This window comes from Protomyctophum parallelum, assembly GCF_964188405.1.
Source record: "Protomyctophum parallelum genome assembly, chromosome: 7".
NCBI classification, from domain to species: Eukaryota; Metazoa; Chordata; class Actinopteri; order Myctophiformes; family Myctophidae; genus Protomyctophum; species Protomyctophum parallelum.
Genome location: NC_139705.1, coordinates 3840330 through 3867133, shown reverse-complemented (window position 1 = coordinate 3867133; position 26804 = coordinate 3840330). Strand labels below are relative to the sequence as shown.

At 45.1% G+C, this 26804-nt stretch overlaps 1 protein-coding gene across 1 annotated transcript in view; it reads right to left on the bottom strand.

The window, feature by feature from the left end:
- Nucleotides 1–19623, bottom strand: part of arhgap4b (Rho GTPase activating protein 4b) — a 60344-nt gene extending 40721 nt beyond the window's left edge. The window contains exons 1-11 of the mRNA XM_083769981.1: nucleotides 19248–19623; nucleotides 15851–16016; nucleotides 11927–12089; nucleotides 10202–10264; nucleotides 8814–8987; nucleotides 7822–7950; nucleotides 5990–6211; nucleotides 4783–4884; nucleotides 2025–2219; nucleotides 1514–1598; nucleotides 382–409 (exon numbers count right to left, since the gene is read on the bottom strand). Coding sequence (XP_083626107.1) covers nucleotides 382–409; nucleotides 1514–1598; nucleotides 2025–2219; nucleotides 4783–4884; nucleotides 5990–6211; nucleotides 7822–7950; nucleotides 8814–8987; nucleotides 10202–10264; nucleotides 11927–12089; nucleotides 15851–16016; nucleotides 19248–19317 — 1397 coding nt within the window. The 5' untranslated portion in view covers nucleotides 19318–19623. The remainder of the gene's footprint in view (nucleotides 1–381; nucleotides 410–1513; nucleotides 1599–2024; nucleotides 2220–4782; nucleotides 4885–5989; nucleotides 6212–7821; nucleotides 7951–8813; nucleotides 8988–10201; nucleotides 10265–11926; nucleotides 12090–15850; nucleotides 16017–19247) is intronic.
- Nucleotides 19624–26804: the final 7181 nt, after the last annotated feature.

The following is a 26804-nucleotide window of genomic DNA, read 5'->3' as shown; positions in this document are numbered from 1 at the left end:
CTGCATGACACCCTGCACTCCCCCATCTTTCTCTTCTCCTCTCTTTCCTCCTACTTCACGCTTCCTTCCTTCCTTCCTCCCTTCCTTCACCTTTGGTAAATGGTAAATGGTGCATTTATATAGCGCCTTTATCCAAGAGATTGTGCATTACATTCACCCATTCACACACACATTCACACACCGATGGCAGCGGAAACCATGCAAGGCACCAACCAGCACATCGGGAGCAATTAGGGGTTCAGTGTCTTCTTGCTCAAGGACACTTCGACAGTAACTCTGGGGGAGCCCGGGTTCGAACTGGCAACCTTGCGGTTGCCATCCAGGCACTCTACCCATGAGCCACCGCCGCCCCATAGCTGTATCTGTGACAGCTGCACTTACCTAGACGGATCACTGTCGACTGCTTCGGCTGGGGAACACACAAAAGCAAAGTTATTTGAACCTTTATTTTTACAAGTGTGAATAGTGCATTATTGTCATTGATGCATTATTTATGCACTATTCATGCGCTAAAACTGCCATATCTAAAAAAATAAAAAAATAATTGAATGACTAACTGAAATAGTAAAATAAATAAATGCAAAAATAAATAAATAAATATGCAAAGAAATATATAAATAAATAGTTAAATGTATTTATGTGACTATTTGCTATTTTTTATTTATATACACATTTAAGTACACGTTCGATTACACTTTTAATTGCACGATTAAATGTGCATTTAAATAGGCATTTACGTTTAAAAATGCATTTAAAATGTACATTTAAATATGCATTTACATTTAAAAATGTAATGTTTAAATGCATATTTAAATGTACATTTAAATAGTCACATGAATACATTTAATTATTGATTTATATAATTATTTCTTTGCATATTTATTTATTTATTTTTGCATTTATTTATTTATTATTTAATTTATTCATATTCTTTTATATATGGCAGTTTTAGCCCTCCATACATATTATGTTCAGCCAAACAGAAAATAACTGATTTTCAAGCGGGGCAACATATGGTGTCATATTGTTGGCAGTTATTTCTGGCACCGCCAATCAGCAAATTATAAATGAGACTTACTGTAAGTCTACACAATAAAACCATGTCACCAGTATTGTTCTCAAAGGCCTTCTTAACCCATTCTGGACGGGAACCCCTTTTGGTGTTTTAAATTATTATGTTATAGTTTAGCTATTGAAAAATAGCAGATCTACAAGCTCATAGCGCGCCACCGAGTGGCGCGCTATGAGCTTGTAGGTCTGCTATTTTCTTTTTTAATCGTGAAAATGTGGCACAAATCTTTGAATATATATTCTTTCAGAAGACTTTTTTTTTCCTTTTATTTCGACGTCAGGCTAAATGGGTTTTAAAGGCCTTGGAGACTGGACTTGGACTGTTTGTCAACCTTACTGTATCGGTATATAGGCGTAATGATCGGTACATGGTGCTATGTCAGTCTCTGTGTATGCCAGTAGCTTCAGAGTATTAGCATCATTAGCACTAGCAGGACGTCACCTTTCTGTATGGCGTCGTGTAGTAGATCATGCTTGGATTGAAGCTTGGAGGTCAGAGAGCTGCTGGAAAGGAAGTCCTTCACTTTCTGAGGAAAGACACAAGCGTATATGTCAATAATTAAAATTAAACCGTCGTCTCGCTGACCATTTCCTCCACAACATCATACCGTAGTAGGCCTATACGTACTGTATATCATCTGCATTTTTTAAATTTCACCCCAACACGTCTCAATAATGCTATCCAGACCACATGCTGTTGTGACCTTTCCAAAACTCAGGAGTGGGATTATTGAGTATGAAGTAAGAGCAAAACGCTGCCATGCCAATACGGTTGTCTCAACGCACGCACGTGCGCACGCATGCACGCACACACGCACACACACACACGCGCAGCGCGCGCACGCACGCACGCACACGCACGCACACACAACAAGAAAACAAAAGTCTCTGAAGAGACAGCTGCGGAAACATTGGGCATTGTATAGCATTCAACCAATCACATCACTACTCACTGTGAAGTAGTAGGTCTCTGTCTCCTGCTGATTGGCCCGTCGCTTTGCGAGGGCCAGTTTAGGGCAGGCTCCGCCCGCCGCTATGGGAGGCTCGTGCGACGATAGGCTGCTGGGCACGTCCGGGGCGGAGTTACTGTCACTCTCACACATGCTGTCCAGGAGCGCTGCGAGGGTGGCTTTGAGCGTTTTACTGACCTATAAAGAAGGACGAAAGACAAAAGGAATTGTTTTGTTTTGTTGTCAATTTATTTTGTACTGTATATGAAGTTTCAAGTTGTGACAGGCCGTGTCTGTGCACTGTGTGGGCATACTGTATCTGCCCTGTGTATGGCCGATATGTGCCCATGTATGGACTGGGAATTTGTGATATCAATGAAATGACCCTGACAATGACGAGGCAGGCTTTTCTTTGTGCCCAAACATCAGTGCAAATACGCAGATACCCGGGCGTGCGTGCGTGCCAGTGTTGTTTAACCCATTCTGACCTGAGATCAGATTCATACGAGGTTTCCGCCGGACACACACTGGTCTGATGAACCCATTCTGACCTGAGATCAGATTCTAAAAATGTCAGTCGCTCTTCGATTTTTCAAAAATAGCAGACCTACAAGCTCGTATCGCGCCACTCGGTGGCGCGATATGAGCTTGTAGATCTGCTATTTTTAAATAGATAAAGCATAACATGATGCTAACACCAAAATGGGTGCCCGGTCAGAATGGGTTAAGTCGACTAAAACTAAGACGAAAAATGTTCGTCGACTACCTATTTTCTCTGACAAAAACAAATGGAAACTAAATGAAAACTAAGCTATGATGACTAAAACTAAGACTAAATATACTGACAATTTAAAACTAGACTAAAATGTTAGGAAGGGACTATAGTGGACAAGAGATCCAGTGGAAGAGATCCAGTATGAGTCATTTTACACTTGGTTGCATGCTGAACATAGCTGATCTACAGCTGATCTTCATTTTGTCAGCTATTTTCAGCAAGTGTAAAAACACTCATTACATTACATTTTAGTCTAAATCAACTGTAGATTTAGTCGACTAAAATCTAATGACATTTAGTCGACTAAAACTAGACTAGCACTAAGACATTTCAGGTGACTAAAATGTGACTAAAACTAAATGAAGTTTCAGTCCAAAGACTATGACTAAACTAAAATAGAACTTTGCTGCCAAAAACAGCACTGCGTGCGTGCGTGTGTGTGCGTGTGCGTGTGTGTGTGCGTGTGTGTGTGTGTGTGCGTGTGTGTGTGTGTGCGTGTGTGTGCGTGCGTCCAGATTATGCCCATAATACTGTATGAAGAGAACCTGCTGTCAGTGTAGACCGTAGACTGACATTGTTAAAGGACCACTTCACCACTTTTCAACCTACCTTCCTATAATTGGTCGTCACTAATGTTCACGATAGAATGACACCATTTTTGTCTACTCGGTCTGTGTCTCATGGGAGGGCTCTTTAGAAACCCGTCCACCGGTGACATCATCGATGGGCAATCCAAGTTAATAGAAACGGCAAGGCTTTCTATTCCTGAAAGGTTGCAATGCGACAACGGAAACCATCGTTCTCACGATAATAAAAGAAGATATCTATGCATTTTTTTATAATCTTAAAATTATGATAATGATATAAATCTGCCTAGCGATGATGTCATTGATGGATGGGTTTCTGTACTGCCCACAGCCCTCACAGATTGAGTAGAACAGAAATTGTCGCATTTTACCACGAACATCAGTGAGGACCAATTATATGATAATAAAGTTGAAAAGTAGTGAAGTGGTCCTTTTTAAGCAACTGTTTACGCATGCCCATATACTGTATAATATGGTGTATTAATGTTGTTTACAGGCAATGGTTTCTGTTAACCCATTTAGGCCCAAAAGTCTTCTAAATCCTTTCTGAAATACCTATGTTTCTGTATCAGTGTCAGTGGTGGTCAATATTTCATGCGCAGGACTCACAAAAATATATTGGCCGTCGACCCCCCCATCTGAAAACATGTTGTTCTGAGCTAAAAACGCTCGCTCTGAAAGAACATATACATTCAAAGACTTGCACTACATTTTCACGATTCTTCAGACCGACAAGCTCGTAGCGCGCCACTCGGTGGCGCGCTACGAGCTTGTCGGTCTGCTATTTTTCAATAGCTAAAGCATAACATAATGCTTAAAACCCCCCCGAAATGGTTTAAGAATAACGTCACGGCCCAGGCGGTGGCGTAACCGTCTGGGCACCCGACTGGTAATCCAGTCGCAGTGTGCCGCGGGTTCGACTCCCGAGCCCGACACGGCCTTTACTGCATGTCTTCCCCCATCTCTCTCCCGTTTCCTGTCAGCCTACTGTCTGTCCCTTCAAAAAACTAATAAAAGGCGTAAGCCGCAAAAAAATATCTTAAAAAAAAAAAAAAAGAATAACGTCACATGCCAATATACATGCATGGGCATCCCAAAGATGCCAAAGAGTCAAAAAGGGGGGGGCGAGTGAGATCCCATTTCTACCCATCAATAATCCTGTCAGAACCTGTACATGCATGTGTCAATGGACACACATCCTGCGTATGGATGTTTACGTGTGTGTGCATTATGTTGTGTGCAGTCTTAATATGCATAAACGTCAGGTGCTTGTGTAGTGTAGTGTATAGTGTTGAAGTGCTGAGGCGTGCAACAGACAGACTGTCTGTCTGTCTGTTGCACTCCTCAGCACAGACAGACAGACAGACAGACAGGGAGAGTATATGAAATCACAGCTCACCTCTTCCGTTTCCAAGGTAACGGCGCCGAGGCGAGACTGAAGCTGCTGAAACCTGGTCTCCAACTCGTACCTCACCTGGCTCTCTGCACTCACCTCGCACACCTGCAACGCACGCACGCACGCACGCACGCACGCACGCACGCACGCACGCACACACACACGTCACACACACACACACACACACACACACAAGTCTTACAACCAGTAAGACTTAAGGGCGAGAAGCTCCTTAGTCTAATGAGGACATGTGAATGAGGCTGTGACTAGTTATTAATCAAAGCAAAACTAATGACTCAGCTGGGGTTCATACAGTTTTGCCAACAGATTCATGGAATTCATGGCTGGGCAAGCTAACCACGCTTTAAATTTTTGTTCAGAAGTATTAGAAGTTACAAGTTACAAGTATAGAAACTATAGGCATGTAACGATAAACAATTATGTTTCTGTACTGTCAAATAGGTCTACATCTATCTTAAGATGCCATCAAAGAAAACTTTTTTTTACATGTTAACTCGAGGTTTAAACATGAAAGCTTGTTTACAGTTGTTTACAGAAATTAAGTAATTTTACATGAACAGTACTTTTGCAATGTAGTTAAATAAAAAATTGTGAAAAAAGCTTGGGGGTGGGGGGGGGGAAGATAAATCATTAAAAAAAAAGAAAACGGTCATTTGCCTGGAAAATAATTGTGTTGAAAATAGAGTGAAAAGTCGTATCGTGAACCTCATATCGTGATACGTATCGTATCGTGAGTTGAGTGCATCGTTGCTTAATAGAAACCGAATCCCATTGTATTGTTGTTAATATTGTCATCGGCATACTGTGGATGTGTACTGTCTCTCTCTCTCTCTCTCTCCATTTCCTGTCAGTCTACTGTACTGTCGATAAAGGCACAAATAAATCTATCTAACTTAACTGTATATAGCTGTGTAGTTGTGCTAATAGTGACAGCATGTAGCATCATTCATAGCATAGCATAGCATTGTATATGTATGTATGGAAGCCTGACCTGGTCTCCCTCGTGCGGGTGGTAGTTGAACTTGGACACATGTGTATGTATGTATGGAAGCCTGACCTGGTCTCCCTCGTGCGGGTGGTAGTTGAACTTGGACACATGTATATGTATGTATGGAAGCCTGACCTGGTCTCCCTCGTGCGGGTGGTAGTTGAACTTGGACACATGTATATGTATGTATGGAAGCCTGACCTGGTCTCCCTCGTGCGGGTGGTAGTTGAACTTGAACGGCAGGCAGAAGGCCGTGTCGTGCTGCTGCAGCAGCGCGTCCCGGTCCCCGCCCTGGTCCAGCGACGTCACCGCCGACTCCAGCTGCTTGAGCCCCGCCTCCTCCGTCTTCTGGACACGCCCCCTGGCGGCCAGGTAGCACCGCGTCAGCCGCTCCACGGAGAGGTGGAAGCCCAGGTCACAGCACTGGCATGGGAAGGAACGAGAGAGAGGGAGAGATAGAGAGAGAGAGAGAGAGAGAGAGAGAGAGAAGGTGGAAGCCTGGGTCAAGGCTGCTGTACTTTATACCTCATACTAAGCATTTAAAGTATGAGGTATAAAGTACAGCAGCCTTGTGTTCATAAAACAGAAAGATTGGGTATTGGGACTGACGTTATGTTATCTTTCAGGAACACACGGTTCATCTCGATGTTCTGGGCATCTTTGTAATGTTAGTGTTAGTAAAAAGCAGGTAAAAGAGTAACGTTTGACTTGAGGCAGACTAACATCAGTCACTTTTCCACTACACTACACTACACTGTAGTAGAAGAGGTGCGCCCGGTGAGGGTTTAAAAACCCTGCAGCTACGTCGAGTCCGCCTACAGGAAATACGTAGGCTGCGACCATGAGACCCGTTCCTGGATTCGTCTATAGAGCGTCGCAGTCCCGCCCCCTTTCATGACGACGCCAGGCCCAGGAAATGAATCGCAATGCATTTTTCCCCCATAGACATTTCAGAAAGTATTTATTTAAAGACCTTTTAAGCGTCGTACGAAGCCAACTCGAGTCGCGACGAATCATGACAACACACACAATATTTTGGACCAAACTAATAATTACAAAGAAGAAAAACAACAAAAAGTGTTAAAACCTGCCGTTTTCTTTCTACTTTCTAATTCTTTGTTTGGCCCCAAAACATTGTGTTTGTTGTCATGATTTGTCACGACAAGAGTTGGCTTCGTCCGCCGCGTAAACGTCTTTAAATAAATACTTATTGAGCAGCATGGAATTTTGAAGCCCTGTCACTCTTTCCCCGACTATTTTTGAGGGGCGCTAGCCCCCCCCTATTTATCCAGCTTTTGGTGTTGTCCACAAACGTCGTCCTATACACAAACATTAGATTCCCATTGACAATGAATGGAGAATTTTACGTCATAGGGTGCGTTCGGAAATGCGCCCTGAACGCACTGGTGTGCTCTCTCTCGTCGTTCGTTTATTCAGTGCACTCGGTGCGTTGTCGTTCGAAAATCCAGTGCCCCCGCACTGAGCGACCCTATAACCCTGAAGCTGGGGGTCGTCCGGTGTGATCCGTGTGAACGCGTCACAGCTGTGGTCGTTCGTAGGTAAGGCACACTGCACGCACTCTGTGACGTCACCGCCCACCACACTCAACAAACTGACCACATTCCCCGGTGCGCATTTCCGAACGCGCCCATAGTGTCTGAGCAAAATAGACAGAGGGCTATATCTTGCGCCTATATACCCCTTAACCATTATCCCTAAACTAATTTGCCATTTCTTTACTATTTAAAATAAACCTTTTTAACCCATTCTGAACGGGAACCCATTTTGGTGTCAGCATCATGTTATGCTTTAGCTATTGAAAAATAGCAGATCTACAAGCTCGTAGCGCGCCACCGAGTGGCGCGCTACGAGCTTGTAGGTCTGCTATTTTTGAAAAATCGAAGAACGACTGACATTTTTAGAATCTGATCTCAGGTCAGAATGGGTTCATCAGACCAGTGTGTGTCCAGTGGAAACCTCGTATGAATCTGATCTCAGGTCAGAATGGTGTGTGTGTGTGTGTCCCTTCTTACGTCGATCAGAGTGCTGACGTCCTGCAGGTAGTACTTGTTCATGGCGGCGTTTGTCGCCGAGAGGTTCAGCAGGTAGTCGTTGCGAGCCTTGGTGCACTTCAGCTGAGTCTCCTGCACTCTGCCGTGCCTCTGCACGCACACACACACGCACACACACACACACACACACACACACACACACACAGAGAGGGCACACACACAGAGACGTTAAAGGTTTTATGACATTCATTTTCATTTATTTTTCTTTTTCTTTTTTCTTTTAGGTTTTATGACCTCAATTACACCCAAAAAACCTGAACTTTGAACATTCAGTGGATTTTCTGTGGTCTGAAGTTTTCTTTGGGGTTTGGAAGCCTTTTGAGCTACAATGAAAACAGGCAACACAGTGAAAACAGTGACATCTGCTGGCAAATCCCATTGACATATATGGGATTTGCAGGATCTTACATCACTATCTGCCGGCAAATCAGAGAACCTGTTTGAGCCAGAAAACCCCAGATCACAGAAAATCTACTGAATGTTAAAAGTTCATGTTTTTTGGGTGCAATTGAGATTAGAAAACCTAAAAAAACAAGAACAATTCCAAAACCTTTTTTTTAATGTCACAATCCCTTTAAATGAACACATTGAGTGAGATAACACATTTGACACTATAACGTGCACAGACACATGCTCACCATATTGAGATGATCACTATTGAGAACGTGCACGTGTGTTACACATGCACAGATTAGTTCACTGTCTGACGAACACGTGCACACACACACACACACAGCAGTCAAGATGCAGTAACAGGAAACTGTGTGCAATGCAGGCCACTTTTAAGACTTCCTGTGCCTCTTTCAAACCACACACACACACACACACACACACACGCGCACACGCACACGCACACGCACACACACACACACACACACACACACACACACACACACACACACACACACACACACACACACACACACACGCACACAGTCACACACACACTTTACCTTTTCCATTAGTCTCTCCATCTTCTTGACTGAACTCCGCCTCTGCCCTACCGATTGGACCAGGCCAAGGTCAGCTGACTTCCCCGTCTGCCTCTCCTCCAATCGCTCGGCCTCCTTCAGCTTGCCCTCGGCCGTCAGGCAGTCGTTGTGGTACTGGTTGTATGTCTTCAGAGCCTGTCGTCAGCACAGCCGCAAAAACATAATATCAAATCCATTTTCAGAAACATTATCTATAACTCATACCGTCTATTTTGGTACAGTATACGCGTTACATATACTGTAGGCTTTAGATTTCATTTTTGTATGGAAATGATCAACGCACTATTAGCTGTTTTTTTTCCCCCACTGAATTTGTTCTACCAGATTTTAACCCATTAACCTATTTAGACCTACGTTCGATTCTACAAATGCCTTCTAAATCATGACAGTTTTCAATGTTTTTCATGTCACCGACCCCCATCTGAAAATATGTTGTTCCAGGGACCCCCAAGAAGCAAAGATTTGAGTTAAAAACGTTCACTGTGAAATAATATATATATATATTCAAAGATGTGTGACGCATTTTCACGATTAAACAAAAAAAATAGCAGACCTACAAGCTCGTGGCGCGCCACTCGGTGCCACGCTATGATCTTGTAGATCTGCTATTTTTCAATAGCTAAAGTATAACATAATGAATCACCAAAAGGGGTTCCTGCCCCAAAATGGGTTAAGACCTGAAGCTGATTCTACAAACAAATGTCTTGAGGCCGAAAAAGGCTTCTGAACAGTTTTCTGAATGTCAGCGGTGCTCAACCTTTTCCATGTCAAGGACCCACAGAATTATCTGTATATATTTGGCCACGGACCCCCATCTCAAAATAATATGTAGGGACCAGAAGCAAAGATTTGAGTTAAAAATGTGTGCTCTGAAAGAATAAATATTGTGCCACATTTTTTAAAGATTTTTTCAGAAATAGCTAAAGTATAACCTAAATGCTTAAAGGTATATTCAGTGATTTCACTCAAAAAACCTTAGGTTTCGTTTTTGGCTGGGACCTAAGCCTTTCATCCAATCAGGATAGAGAGCCAAAAACTAAACCGGGACAGGGAGGAACTCCTTATATGGCCAGCACACTCTATAGTAGAGAGGATTATCACAACAAAACAAAAAAAGAAGTGATATTTGAATTAAGTGAAATCACTGAATATACCTTTAAAACGCCAAAAGGGGAGACCCTTACAATTCTATGTTTATCATTTTGGGTGTGTGTGTGTGTGTGTGTGTGTGTGTGTGTGTGTGTGTGTGTGTGTGTGTGTGTGTGTGTGTGTGTGTGTGTGTGTGTGTGTGTGTGTGTGTGTGTGCGTGCGTGCGTGCGTGCGTGCGTGCGTGTGTAGTTTGGACTCACAGTCTGCAGTTCAATGGTGACTTTCACGAGGTCGTCCTGCATCTGGACGGCGAGCTCCTTGCTCTGAGGAGCAGACACAACACACAGCTATGTCACTCAGCGTCATACAGTATAGGTGGCAGCGAGTTGACCCGTTCTGACCTGAGATCAGATTCTATAAACGTCTTCTACATCCTGACAGTTTTCTGATAAAGCTATATGTTTCTGTATGTCAGTCGTTCTTCGATTTTTCAAAAATAGCAGACCTACAAGCTCGTATCGCGCCACTCGGTGGCGCGATACGAGCTTGTAGATCTGCTATTTTTAAATAGCTAAATGTCAAACTCAAGGCCCGGGGGCCAAATCAGGCCCGCGAATGAATTATCTTTGGCCCGCGGGATGATATTTAATTAGTATTAGAACTGGCCCTCTGGTATACTGCACGGACCACCATAATACTACAAGTACCACAATGCACTGCGAGTGCATTGTCACGTATCGAGGGCCCGCAAGCGCAAGCATGCGTCTTCTCTTCACTATTGATCAGCAGTGAAAGTATATCAACTGGTGGTCGACTTTCAGCTATACCCCTCTCCCCAAAAATGTCCCGTGTGTTGAAACACAGTCCGGCCCTCGACTTGTACCAATTTCTTTATTTTGGCCCACTGTGTATTTGAGTTTGACATCCCTGCTAAAGCATAACATGATGCTGACACCAAAACGGGTTCCCGTTCAGAATGGGTTAAAAAATGCATTATTTTGTATTACTGTATATCTACGCCAGTGGTACTTTCTCAGGTCAAGGACCCCCAAATTGACACTAATGAGCCCGCGGACCCCCATTTGAAAAAGACATGCCAGGGACCCCCGTCATAAGAGAAGATTTTTACGGCTCTATAGCAGTGATTCTCAACACGTTTAATTGCAAGGACGCTCAGTTTGACATGCATTAGTCTACGGACCCCCCATTTAATGGCATTTCTATCTCTGAGACACCAATTTATATTGTAAAATCAATGTTATTTTAACTCTGAGAGCGTACAAATGGAACCAAATGGACCTGTTAGGGTCCATATGGTTCCATTTGTACACTCTCTGAGTTACAGACCTATAATGGTCCATTTGGTTCCATTTGTACACTCTCTGAGTTACAGACCCATAATGGTCCATTTGGTTCCATTTGTACACTCTCTGAGTTACAGACCCATAATGGTCCATATGGTTCCATTTGTACACTCTCTGAGTTACAGACCCATAATGGTCCATATGGTTCCATTTGTACACTCTCTGAGTTACAGACCTATAATGGTCCATTTGGTTCCATTTGTACACTCTCTGAGTTACAGACCCATAATGGTCCATTTGGTTCCAAACTATCATTTAGCTGGGGACCCCTGGAACTCCCTCAGGTACCCCTGGGGGTCCCCGGACTCCACTTTGGGAACCACTGCTGTATAGGGTTAGGGTTAGGGGTATAGCAGGGCAAGTGGGCAGTGCTATGTCCTGCCCTCAGCCACCCTGTAACGGTTAGGGTTAGGGGTATAGCAGGGCTGTCCTGCTCCTCAGCCACCCTGTAACGGTTAGGGTTAGGGGTATAGCAGGGCTGTCCTGCTCCTCAGCCACCCTGTAACGGTTAGGGTTAGGGGTATAGCAGGGATGTCTCCTGTCTCCTCTACCCACCCTGTAAGGGTTAGGGTTATAGGGTTAGGGGTATAGCAGGGCATGTCTCCCGTCTCCTCCACCCACCCGTTTGTGCAGCCGCTGCGCGTCCTCGGTGCCGTGCGCCAGGCGCTGCGTGAGCGCGTTGCAGCAGGTCTCGCTGAGCGCCGCGTGCTCCCGGCTCTCCTGGCGCGTCTGAGTCAGCAGAACGGACCACACCTGATACACGGACTGACCCCACTGCTCCTTCCTGATGAGAGACAGAGAGAGAAAAAGAGATTTGTCCTCGTTTCTCCTCATTAATCCAGGAGCCATGATAATTAACCCATTCTGACCTGAGTTCTTCGATTTTTCAAAAAATAGCAGACCTACAAGCTCGTAGCGCGCCACTCGGTGGCGCGCTACGAGCTTGTAGGTCTGCTATTTTTCAATAGCTAAAGCACGACACGACGCCGACACCAAAATGGGTTCCCGTTCAGAATGGGGTTAAAAGAGAAATGTTGCCATGAGCGTGGGGCAATTCGTGGTGTGAGTCATCGCCGCGACGGATGTGAAACGCCGCTACACAAGCCACGCCATTAATCCAAGCTGTCGCGCTTTCCCGCTGACGGCCATTTGAAACGTCTATACTTTCATCTATACGAGCTCGAGACACGTCGCAATGTGACACGCAGTCGTATTAACACTCTGCACTAATACGCTGTTTTTTCAAAATAGAAGTTTAATATTGCCTGCCCACCTATAGGGTTGCCACCTTTGAGATCTTGAAATAATAAGGGACACTCTTTACGTCTGCCGCGGCTTGAAGCAATAAGTTGAAGCAATAAGTTGAAGCAATAAGTTGAAGCAATACGTTGAAGCAATAAGTTGAAGCAATAAGTTGAAGCAATAAGTTGAAGCAATAAGTTGAAGCAATAAGTTGAAGCAATACGTTGAAGCAATAAGTTGAAGCAATAAGTTGAAGCAATAAGTTGAAGCAATAAGTTGAAGCAATACGTTGAAGCAATACGTTGAAGCAATAAGTTGAAGCAATGAGTTGAAGTTTCCCTTCAACTTATTGTTTATGCTATGCTATCCACTCTATGCTCAACCTTTGAAGTAGAATTTTGTTTTCCAAATGAGTGACATGAAGAGTTCTGATTGTGAATCCGAGTGGTCCTTTAAATGGGCACAATATTTAATTATATTGATTTATGTTTATATTAGACTTTAAAAACATTATTAAACAATCAACTATAATAGTCTACTGAAATAGCAGGCTAACCTATATTCCCACATCAGCAGCCAAGATGTGGGCTATTGGGCAGGTATTAGAAATACTACTGACATCTTGTGAAAACACGGATAAATAAGATGATAAATAATATAAGGTCCCATACCGAATCCATCTCAGTTTCCATGAAGAACTGAAAATGAACTGAACATGAAGAACACGAAAAGATGAAATTACCTACCTAGGTTACATCCTGGAGGCCAATCTCTCCGGTGATACAATGGCCACCAAACGTAATCAAAAAAGTCAACCAAAGAACAAGATTCCTTTACAGGATCTCCTCACTGGTCGACAAAAACACCTTGAAGGCCCTAACAGGAGCCCTCGTACATGGTTTCTTCGACTATGAATGCACCTCCTGGACGGTATAAGACCTCCCAAAACAAACTGGTCAGGCTCCTACTTGGCCTCACTCCCCGAAAACCCACCTCACCCCTGCCCACTTTGACAGGCCGAAATGGCTTAGGGTCGACGACAGAGTACAGCACCTTGCAATGGGTCTGGTCCACAAGATTCGATACACCACCAAGATAATGCATGTACCTGTCTAGATACCTCCTTAATGTCAACACCCACAACACCAGAGGGAGTTCAACAAACCGAGATTTAGCACAAACAAGGGTCTAAATTAATTCTGCTCCTATGACAAAATGTGGACCGCCCTACCAACAGTCCTTAAGACGTGCAAATCCCTATTGTAAACAAGTGTAATGCGTTATGGTGTCGTCCACTCACAGTTAACAGTCTTTTGTATTGAGTTGTACTTGAAATGTACTGTAATTCTGCAAACTGTTAATCAATCAATCAATCAATCAATCAATCAAACTGAGAAGATTTTTACGCAGTGATTCTCAACCCATTTAATTTAATTAAGTACCAGTTTGTCATGCATTAGCATACGGACCCCCCATTTAATGGCATTTATATCTCTGGGACCCCCAATTCATATTATTGTAAAATCAATGTTACTTTAACTCTGATGGTCCATTTGGTTCCATTTGTACACTCTCAGAGTTACAGACCCATAAGGGTCCATTTGGTTCCATTTGTACACTCTCAGAGTTACAGACCCATAAGGGTCCATTTGGTTCCAAACTATCATTTAGCTGGGGACCCCCTGGAACCCCCCTCAAGGACCCCTGGGGGTCCCCCCCGGACCTCACTTTGGGAACCTCTGGTTTAGGCTACTTTAACCCATTCTGAACGGGAACCCATTTTGGTGTCGGCGTCATGTTATGCTTTAGCTATTGAAAGATAGCAGATCTACAAGCTCGTAGCGCGCCACTGTAGGTCTGCTATTTTTGAAAAAATCGAAGAACGACTGACATTTTTTAGAATCTGATCTCAGGTCAGAATGGGTTCATCAGACCAGTGTGTGTCCAGTGGAAACCTCGTATGAATCTGATCTCAGGTCAGAATGGGTTGGGTACTGTGTGCCTCCCGCTAGACTGCTGACTTTAATATTTCCTGTGTTCTGTTTTGTTGATTATTGTTAAATTCAGTGTTGACGTGTATAGGGGCTATTTAGGAAAATAAGGAACAAACTGCGTTACTCATTGGTTCAATAAGGGACGCATCATTTAACCCATTCTGACCTGAGATCAGATGCATACGAGGTCATGATTTGGTCACGACTAGAGTTGGCTTCGTACGACGCTTAAAAAAGGTCTTTAAATAAATATGTTTTGAAATGTCTATGTGGGAAAAAATTCTTAAAACTCACTTCTATTCCCTGGCTTTTAAACCGTGAATAATGTGAATAGTGTTTGATTCTATTGTATATATACATGTTTTTATTACTGTATTGTATTACGTTTTATTGCTGCTTTTACAGCACTTTGGTCAACGTTGTCGTTTTAACCCATTTTTAGGCCTGACGTCGGGAAAAATTAGTCATCTGAAAGAATATTATATTCAAAGATTTGTGCCGCATTTTCACGATTTTTCAAAAATAGCAGACCTACAAGCTCGTAGCGCGCCACTCGGTGGCGCGCTATGAGCTTGTAGATCTGCTATTTTTCAATAGCTAAAGTATAACATAATGCTGACATCAAAACGGGTTCCCGTTCAGAATGGGTTAAAATGTGCTCTATAAATAAAGTTGGATTAAAAGTTGGATTGAGTGAAACAAACAGAATTAACATCCCCGGACGAATAACCAACGTTATATTTATTACCGATGTGTGCCACACAAAATAATAAAGTGCCCATCATCGGCACAGGTCTCCACCATGCAGGGCAGGTCAGGTTGTGGCCTCATGGTGGCGCTATAACAGGCCGTGGAGGAATATTTGGGGGCAGAGGTTCGTCGTTGGCATCCAGGGAGTGTGTGTGTGTGTGTGCGCGCAAAGTTTGTGGCATGGATCGGGTCAACGGTGCCACACACACGGTGGACACACACACACACACACACACACACACACGGACGGAAGGACACACACACACACGGAAGGACACACGGACGGAGTGCAAAACATACTCTCCCCCCCCATGCCTTCGGCCTGGTGGAGACAACAACTATACCTCTACAGCAGGGGTGTCAAACTGGTGATCCGTGGGCCGCATGCGGCCCAGGGAGAGGTCCAAATGCGGCCCTCGAGATGATTTTCAAAAAGGAAACAACGCTGCTACTCCCCCTCCCCCACCTGTCCCGCTAATGTCCCTAATGTCTATGAGGCCACACACACACACACACACACACACACACACACACACACACACGTGACGCAGAGACTCACTTCTTGGTCTTGTAGCGCTCGGTGAGCTTGTCCAGGGCGCGCGCGTACTCCGCCTCGATGTCGCCGCGGCGTCGGAGGAAGTCGGAGAGGTCGGAGAGCTGCTGCTGTTTCACCTCCACCTGGGAGTCCAGGATCTTCACCTGGTCCGCCAGCTGAGCTCTCAGGTCTGACACACGCACACACACACACAGACACACACACACACACACACACAAAGGCAGGATGAGAGGCAGACACACACGGCGCAGTGGAAAGTCACTGAGCACATTTCGTGCTCGAGTATTGCACTTTTACAATTATTATTATATATATTTATTTTGTGTTTCGCCTTTATTTTATATATTTTATGGAGGGACAGACAGTAGGCTGACAGGAAATGGGGGGAGAGAGAGATGGGGGGGGGGGGTGACCTCTTAGAGTATAATATATGAATAGAGAAGGCACCCGCAGAGGAAACCCTGAGGCGAAATGGACATAGTGGCCGGATTTGGTATTGCAGCGCTGGGCCCCAAACACATGAACGCGCTGTTCTGTTGACTATATCATTGTGCACGTTCACGACGGCAGCACGCTCGTGCGCGTTCAACGGCAGCGCGTTGATGTGTTTGGGGCAAATCCATCCCAGAATGCACTCTGTTCCTTATACGCGGAAGGAGGAGTGAAATCGCCTCATTGCGCTTTTGAGCAAACTTAATGCAAGTGGATGGGAGGAGAACTCGGATGCCGTCTCTGTTCATAATATGTTATACTCTAAAGGGTGACATGCAGTAAAGGCCGTAGGGATCGGGAGTCGAACCCGCGGCCACACCGCCAGACTGGATTACCAAGCCAAGGTGCCTGGACCGCTGAGCCACAGCCCAGGCCGTACAATTTGTATACAATGTTCTTTACTTTATACTTATATATATAATATATATATATATATATATATATATATGTATATATATATATATATATATATATATGTATATATACTCTGCGCACGCTCGCTCTGAGGCAAATATTGTGCTTTTCATCATCATTTGACAGACTATAGTTACTTTGCAGATTGAGATTGTTATTACAAAATAATAAATATACATTAACCACTTAAAAGCTCTATTTTATATACTTCAGTTAATTGAAAGTCTACAAGCTCGCAACGCGTGTACACGCATTGCAATGCGACGTGTTGTGAGCTTGTAAGTCAGCTCTGGTACGGTAAGTATGAATTGTTTTGATACCAGTGTAGTGTTGTACTCTCAGAGGCAAGAACCCACAGACATGCAGGGCTTTGAACTGAGACAGACAGACAGACACACACACACACACACACACACACACACACACACACACACACACACACACACACACACACACACACACACACGTTATTAAGACAACTAGCACCAAGCTCTCTCTCTCTCTCTCTCCCCATTTTCTCTCTCTGTCTCTCAACCCTGCCTTTACTATCCCCTTTCTCTTCATCTCTCTCTCTGCTCATCTTTCCCCAGTGTCTCTCGCCCATGTACACAGCCCAATGTCTCTCTCCCATGTACACAGCCCAGTGTCTCTCTCTCATGTACACAGCCCAGTGTCTCTCGCCCATGTACACAGCCCAGTGTCTCTCTCCCATGTACACAGCCCAGTGTCTCTCTCTCCCATGAACACAGCCCAGTGTCTCTCTCCCATGAACACAGCCCAGTGTCTCTCTCCCATGTACACAGCCCAGTGTCTCTCTCCCATGTACACAGCCCAGTGTCTCTCTCCCATGTACACAGCCCAGTGTCTCTCTCCCATGTACACAGCCCAATGTCTCTCTCCCATGTACACAGCCCAGTGTCTCTCTCTCATGTACACAGCCCAGTGTCTCTCTCCCATGTACACAGCCCAGTGTCTCTCTCCCATGTACACAGCCCAGTGTCTCTCTCTCATGTACACAGCCCAGTGTCTCTCTCCCATGTACACAGCCCAGTGTCTCTCTCCCATGTACACAGCCCAATGTCTCTCTCTCATGTACACAGCCCAATGTCTCTCTCTCATGTACACAGCCCAGTGTCTCTCTCTCATGTACACAGCCCAGTGTCTCTCTCCCATGAACACAGCCCAGTGTCTCTCTCTCATGTACACAGCCCAGTGTCTCTCTCCCATGAACACAGCCCAGTGTCTCTCTCCCATGTACACAGCCCAGTGTCTCTCTCCCATGTACACAGCCCAGGGCTGACTCAATGTGAGGAGACAGCATCTCTACTAGCTATAAATACACCCTCGTAGTAGACTGCACACAACCAGCCAGCCAGCTAGCCAGCCAATGCAGCTAGCCAGCCAACCACACAACCAGCCAGCCAACCACACAACCAGCCAGCCAGCCAGCCAACCACTCAACCAGCCAGCCAGCCAGCCAACCACTCAACCAGCCAGCCAGCCAGCCAGCCAGCCAGCCAGCCAGCGAGCCAGCCTGCCAGCCAACCACTCAACCAGCCAGCCTGCAGCTAGCCAACCAATGCAGCTAGGCAGCCAGCCAGCCAGCCAGCCAGCCAACCAATGCGGCTAGCCAGCCAGCGAGCCAGCCAGCCAGCCAGCCAACCAATGTAGCTAGCCAGCCAACCACTCAACCAGCCAGCCAGCTAAAGCCAACCAATGCAGCTAGCCAGCCAACCACTCAACCAGCCAGCCAGCTAAAGCCAACCAATGCAGCTAGCCAGCCAGCCAGCCAGTCAGTCAGTCAGTCAGCCAACCACTCAACCAACCAGCCAGCCAGTCAGTCAGTCAGTCAGTCAGTCAGTCAGTCAGTCAGTCAGTCAGTCAGTCAGTCAGTCAGTCAGTCAGTCAGTCAGTCAGTCAGTCAGTCAGTCAGTCAACAAACCAGTCAGCAGGCCACAACTTGCATGCTCCAAAACACAGCAAAGCACTTCCACAACAACAGACAGACAGACAGACAGGCAGGCAGGCAGACAGACAGGCAGACAGACAGGCAGACAGGCAGACAGACAGACAGACAGACAGGCAGACAGACAGACAGGCAGACAGACAGACAGGCAGACAGACAGACAGACAGACAGACAGACAGACAGACAGGCAGACAGACAGACAGACACATGGCCGGGCGCCCGCATCACTGAACAGCTGCCCAGACGCACATGCATGTTTGTGCCATGGGGGAGATCTGACATGCATTCCTGAAGGCCTGCATGCATGCAGACTGCAGAGTGCAGACACGCACAAACGGATGCACACTAGTGGTGTATAGTGACAGTCATATACTATACGCAGACGGGGATGTGACTGTATAGATATATAACCTGTGTGTGTTGTATGTGCAGCTTGCCGTGCATGCGTGTGTGTGTGTGTGTGTGTGTGTGTGTGTGTGTGTGTGTGAGTTTGCGCGTGCCACCAGACGACGCACGCACGCACGCACCTTTGACCTGGGACTCGTATTCGGCCACGCTCCCCTTCTCCCTCCGCAGCTTCACGTGTGACGTCATCATCCTCGGACACGGTTCAACTCTCGGCTATACTTGACCTTTGACCTTTTCGACCCCAGCAGGAACCCTATACACAACCACCACCACCACCATGCGCCGCCGCCGCCGCCGACCGCGCCTCCTTCAGGCCGTCTGTGACCGCTCCGTGACCTTTGACCTCGACAAGCCGCCGGCCGGTCGGTCGGTCGTCTCGTCTCTTCTTCTCTTCACAGCTGTCCGTCGTCTCCGCGTCGTCTCTCGGACGTCAGAGGCGAGTGCAGGCCGGCTTCGTCAGGGGGAGAGGAGAGGGAGGGGAGGGAGGGGCGGGGCGTTCGTGCGGTTTCCGACGGCGACGTGTCCATGGAATCCCCCGCGGGGTGTGTGGGACATCAGGACCTCCTCCTCAGCTCCATGGGCGGATGAGGTCCGTCTAGAGGACGGCAGAGGCAGAGAGAGAGAGAGGAGCACAAAGTCAGCGAGGAAAAAGAGAAAGGTAGTTGGAGGGACTATTAAAAGCCATTCTGACCTGAGATCAGATTCATACGAGGTTTTTCCACTGGACACACGCTGGTTCTGATTAACCCATTCTGACCTGAGGTCAGATTCTAAAAAAAAATTCATTCGTTCTTCGATTTTTCAAAAATTTCGATAGCTAAAGCATAACATGATGCTGACACCAAAATGGGTTCCCGTTCAGAATGGGTTAAGGAGAACGAAATGAAGGCATGGGGAAGGATGTATATTCAGGGAATGAATATATATTCACAGATTTGTGCCGCATCTTCGCAATTCTTCTAAAATAGCAGATCTACAAGCTCGTAGCGCGCCACCGAGTGGCGCGCTACGAGCTTGTAGATCTGCTATTTTTCAATAGCTAAATTATAACATAATGCTTAGTTTAAAAACAACAAAAGGGGTTCCCGCCCAGAATGGGTTTTAACCCATTCTGAACGGGCACCCATTTTGGTGTCAGCATCATGTCATGCTTTAGCTATTGAAAAATAGCAGATCTACAAGCTCATATCGCGCCACCGAGTGGCGCGATACGAGCTTGTAGATCTGCTATTTTTTTGAAAAATCGAAGAGCGACTGACATTTTTAGAATCTGATCTCAGGTCAGAATGGATTAATCAGACCAGTGTGTGTGTGCAGTGCCAGTGGAAACCTCGTATGAATCTGATCTCAGGTCAGAACGTGTTTTTAAGGAGAGAAGGGAGCCGATGAGTATCAGCATTGGAGAGACCGCGGGGAGGAGGGAGACGTCGTGGGGTGATGAGTAATGCCTGATTATGTACGCCTGGCGTCGCTCGCCATAGTCACCGTAAACAACAGATGCACGACGTTTCGGTGCACGACCTCGATCCCCCACCAAGAACAGGCTTTAACCCATTCTGACCTGAGATCAGATTCATAACGAGGTTTCCACCGGACACCACACTGGTCTGATGAACCCATTCTGACCTGAGATCAGATTCTAAAAAATGTCAGTCGTTCTTCGATTTTTTTCAAAAATAGCAGACCTACAAGCTCGTATCGCGCCACTCGGTGGCGCGATATGAGCTTGTAGATCTGCTATTTTTAAATAGCTAAAGCATAACATGATGCCGACACCAAAATGGGTGCCCGGTCAGAATGGCTTTAACAGTGATCGAAGGGCATATATACCGTGAATGTTTAAAGGTCTTGGTTTGAATTCAAAGTTATGCCAAGTCAACCAAACATTTTCTTTTCCCCACACAGGGATATGAATCTCGTGTTTTACCGTATAGGCTATAGTATAGTATACTTCCATGGAGTCACAAACTTAAAAATACATAATTCCATGAGGTCAATCAAGGCCCATTCGGGGAACGGGAACCCTTTGGGTGTTTTAAGTAAAAGCAAAATAGCAGATCTACAAGCTCGTATAGCGCGCCACTATACGAGCTTGTGTAGGTCTGCTATTTTTTAAACATCGTGAAAACGCGGCACCCAATCCTTCAATATTATATTCTTTCAGAAGACTTGTTTTTTTATTTCAGACTTTTTTTTAAATCAGACTCGTCTCGTTTTGAACATGCCAGGCATTATAAATCTGATATCCGAAACCAGACACAAACACGCACGTGTACACACACACACACACACACACACACACGCACGCACGCACGCACACACACGACTCACACACCGGCTGATGTGCGTTAGTGACAGACAAGTGTCTATATCGTTCTAGGATCATTGAAGGCACAGCTGCATGGGGGGTGCAAACTGTAAAGTTACTGGTTTTTCCACTTAGACGTGCAATGACAAGTTTCAAGTATCATTGCAGGAAAACAGGGTTGATGTTTTACACACACACACACACACACGCACGCGCACGCACGCGCACACACGCACGCACGCACACACGCACACACGAATATATATATATCCCCTGTGTTCAACTAGGTGACCCTGACATATACTGTACAGCAGATGAATAACATTAACGAAACTTAATTGAGAGTAATGGAGTGATCACAGAGAATAAATGGAGAGACATTTCCACTACACTGTACAAGCATGTCTTTAGACCATGCAGGAGACTCCTGGGACCTTCATCAGCACACGACCTTAATCTGCCCTGAACAAAGGAGCTGGTAATTGATCTGAGAGAGAGAGAGAGAAACCCTAGAAGGAAAGAAAAGGATGGATGGACCAGAGAGACAGAGAGAGAGAGAGAGAGAGAGAGAGAGAGAGAGAGAGAGAGAGAGAGAGAGAGGGAGAGAGGAATGGATTAAATAATAGGGAGAGAAGAACAAGAGACAGCGAGAAAGTATCATGCTAGGAAGAGAGAGAGAGAGAGAGAGAGAGAGAGAGAGAGAGAGAGAGAGAGAGAGAGAGAGAGAGAGAGAGAGAGAGAGAGAGAGAGAGAGAGAGAGAGAGAGAGCGGGTAGAAAGGGGATGGTAGAGCGCTATAGACAGAGTACAGGGAGGTTGATGAGAGAGAGTGAGAGAGAGAGAGAGAGAGAGAGAGAGAGAGAGAGAGAGAGAGAGAGAGAGAGAGAGAGAGAGGGTAGAAAGGGGATGGTAGAGCGCTATAGACAGAGTACAGGGAGGTTGATGAGAGAGAGAGAGAGAGAGAGAGAGAGAGAGAGAGAGAGAGAGAGAGAGAGGGTAGAAAGGGGATGGTAGAGCGCTATAGACAGAGTACAGGGAGGTTGATGAGAGAGAGAGAGAGAGAGAGAGAGAGAGAGAGAGAGAGAGAGAGAGAGAGAGGGGGGGTAGAGAAGGCTGACCCAAAAGGTCATGAAGAGCTGAGTAAGAGAGGCGTACAAGTATAGCCCACATTTCATGCCAAGGTCACAGTAATAAAAGGGGTCCATCTGGCTATGCAGAGTGAATATGTGACCCAGGCCAGCAGAATGTGCCTCATGTCGCCAGAATGAACATGCCTTAAATCAATAAATAAACTTTTTTTTTTTTTTTTGTGATTTTCTTTTTTTTTCATATTAACACAGTTTGAATGTTGAAGAAGGTTTTCATTCAAACAGATTGTTCATTTGGGCAAATGAAATGTATACATTTATACGTCATAGTGGGCTTGTTTTTTAACACTGTTTTGGGCGCAGTTCCGAGATTTGCATGTTGTTTTCAATTGGTCCTGGAATCTCTTTGTCCTCAGGTTTCACGCTCTGATCACGCCCATTAGCATGCTTGTGTTTGTAAACACAGAAGTATTCTACATGGCTATAGTAAACTACATAGCCTATATCCATTGAAAACTCAGTTAGCCTATAGTTACTTTTTAGATTGTATTATTACAAAACATACACTAAACAACTTCAGTCCTATATTTCTTTACTTTAACTCAAGTAAAACAACATGTACTTTCCCACACCTAAGTGTCCACTCAACTGTCATTGACAGCTAACCTAGTGGGGGAGTGGTTAGTGGGTGGGGGAGTGATTATGCAAGTATCTATTGTCACACCCATTCCAGTGGTAGAACAATGGGCGAGAGAGAGTATACAACCATGCTGGAGGCTTATTGCCCATATTTACACATCAGCCCTTTTTGCAGCTATACATTGACACATTTATAGGCCTGACGTCGAAATTAAAAAAAAAAAGTCTTCTAAATCCTCTAAATATTTTCACGATTTTTCACGAAAAACAGCAGACCTACGAGTGGCGCGCTACGAGCTCGTAGGTCTGCTGTTTTTCAATAGCTAAATTATAACATCATGTCATCAACAAACCCCAAACCCAAATGACATGAATCACGCGGAACTAAATAGACGATATACAAGTGGCTCATTGTATAATGTGTGATAAAAAGTGTGTGTGGGGGCTATTATTATTATTATTATTATTATTATTATGCATGGGCGCCAGGCCTCTGCTTTGTCGATAATTATATGACCTAGTTAGGTGTGTTCTTGCAGCGGAGGCTCATCTCAAACTTTTTCCCCTTTTTTGGAAAAGTCGACTGCATAATTCGCAGCTGCGTCGCCTCTCTCGGCACAGCTGCGCCGCTGTCTCGTGTGCAGGAGTGGACAAGCGGGCGTCGTCACAGTTATAACCAGATTTGTTCACTTCCTATAAAAGCCTCTATCACTTCTTTTTTTTTTGTTATAGATTGTGCAATCCTATAAAGAAAAGGAAGTGAAAGCTTCCCTGCCTTTTTTTTTTTTTACATCACGATCCATGCGCTCCGTCGTGTATAGGCCAATAAGCCAACTCGAGGCGTGACGAATCATGACAACACACACAATATCTTGGACCAAACAAATGATTACAAAGAAGAAAAACAACAAAAAAAGTGTTGTAACCATGCCGTTTTCTTTCTACTTTCTGTTTGTTGTCATGTTTTTTTTGTTTTTTTGTCCCACGATTTTGTAACCCATTTTTCACCCCTGTGTCAATTATCTAATGTGATCCTGGGCTCTACACACCCTCCGCCAACCTAGTCCCCATATATGGGGGACATGGGGAGAGCAACGGACTTGAACTCATGCTTCCTTCATGCCTGAGTGTCCAAGTTGCTCCTTTACACCTGACAGGGGGGGAGTTTCCCTGGTTGGACGTAGCGCGTGGAAGGAACACGTTATTCCAACCAGTTCCTTTCCCCTCCATCAGGCGCCCCGGCTGGCCAGGGGGAGAGGTAGTTTTGTTGTCATGATTGGTCACGACAAGAGTTGGCTTTGTCCGCGGCGTTAAACGTCTTTAAATAAATACTTTCTGAATTGTGGAAAATTCTTCTTCATTTCCACTTTCCAGCCATTCAGTTGCAAATAAAATTAAAATAATTTGGGGACCCCCCCCCCAAAATAATGTGGCGACCCCCCCGAGGAGTCTCGACCCACGGGTTGAGAACCCCTGGTGTAGGGGCCACTGGTTCCCAAACTTTTGCAGGTCAAGGACCCCCAAATTGACACTAATTAGCATGTCTTTAGTTTGAAAAAGACATGCCAGGGACCCCCATCATAAGAGAAGATTTTACGGCTCTATTGCAGTGATTCTCAACACGTTTAATTTCAAGGACGCCCAGTTTGACATACATTAGTCTACCCCCCATTTAATGGCATTTCTATCTCTGAGACACCAATTTATATTAACGGGTCCATTAATTGGTTCCATTTGTACACTCAGAGTTACAGACCTATAATGGTCCATTTGGTTCCATTTGTACACTCAGTTACAGACCTATAATGGTCCATTTGGTTCCATTTGTACACTCAGAGTTACAGACCTATAATGGTCCATTTGGTTCCATTTGTACACTCTCTGAGTTACAGACCTATAAGGGTCCATTTGGTTCCAAACTATCATTTAGCTGGGGACCCCCTGGAAGTCCCTTAGGGAACCACTGGTGTAGTAGGCGACCTACAAGCTCACAACGCCGCGAGACGTGTCGTTGTGAGCTTCTACTGATATCTTCCTGCACATGACACCGTCGTATGACGGAGTATAAATCAAGCTCGATGTTCAGGATTGCCCTGTGTCGTCAGCACGACAGCCTACGGGTCCGTCGTTTGCATACACCACTCTCGGACTTAAATGAACACTCAGGGTTTTGCAGTGTGGCTGCAGATAAGCATGATGCTGGGGCTGTGCAAAGGGACGCGCTTTGAGTTATCCGAACTGATCTCGGCGTAATTCATGTTGTCAGACATGCTATGCAAACACTTCTGTGTGTACACGAGTCAAGTGCAGTCAATTCAGACATGACATGCTTGTCCGTGCGTGACGGGCCCTCATCGACAGGCCAACTGCAAAGACGCCATGCGGGCTAACACTAATGTTCATGTCACGCGTGATATTGATAATTTAATAATTTACAATTTACAATTTAGGCATTTAGCAGACGCTCTTAATCCAGAGCGACTTACAAGAACTTAGCAAGAACAAAAAAGCATGGGAATAGATCACATAAAAAGCATTTATCATGAAACATGCGTAAGCAGTGGAATATCTATATAATGAAACTATACATATAAACTATACATATATACTATACTATGCTATACATAATATGTACTATGACGTGCTATGACTACATACAATGCAATTAAAGTGCTGTCTACATAACATGCTATAAGTCTGTATCAAGTGCTATCTAAGTCTACAGAAATGCTATCTAAGGGGGTATAGGGTAAGTGCTATGGGTCAGTCTGAAAAGGTGGGTTTTCAGACTACGGCGGAAGATTGGGAGTGATGCTGCACTTCAAAACATAATATGTGTACATACACATACATAGAGTGAAGTGAAACTAGGACATTATGTTAGACCAGACTTCAAGTGACCAACCTGTCATATTTATGACGTATATGACTCCGTATTCGAGCAAGGTTTCAGCCAGGGGGGGCAGTCAGACAGATATTTCGTGAAGCCACTAAGGAAATCGGGACTTCCTGAAAGTTCATATAATGGCCTGTTGTGGCGCTGTCATTGGGCCCAAAAAAACCCCCATAGCTCCATAGAGGCCCATGTATTTGGGCCCAACTTCACCTAGACTGTATTACCTTAATAAACATGGTCATGAATACTTTCTGCTTCCAGTCACTAGTTTAAAGTCTCATTTCTCATGTCATAATATTCTTTTGGGAAAATGATGGTCCCATTTATTAAAAAACGGAGCCAGCCAATGGCCAGCTGGGCCCAAACGGATCTAGAAATATGGCGACTTAAGAGTGCAAGGAATTACAGGCTTCATTTTACGTCCATGTTAGACCCGGGGAACGCTTTGTCCATATTTTTTACAGTCTATGGTTTCAGCGCGATCCCAGCCCAGCCCCCTTGGACTATCATCATAAAATATATGATTGTTTTTCTAGGGCCTGTACAGTATGTGCAAAGTTTCACCCTGATCGGTCCAGTGGTGTCCACAGAGGCCCCGTTTCCACCGGTTGGTTCCCAGTGGGAACCGGTTCAGTTCTTTTTGGCTCTTAATACTTAGTCCATGAGCCAGAGCTCCACATTTGGAACGTCAATTATGAATTGAGTGGAGCAAAACCATACCTATATTAGATGGTTATCACCATCAC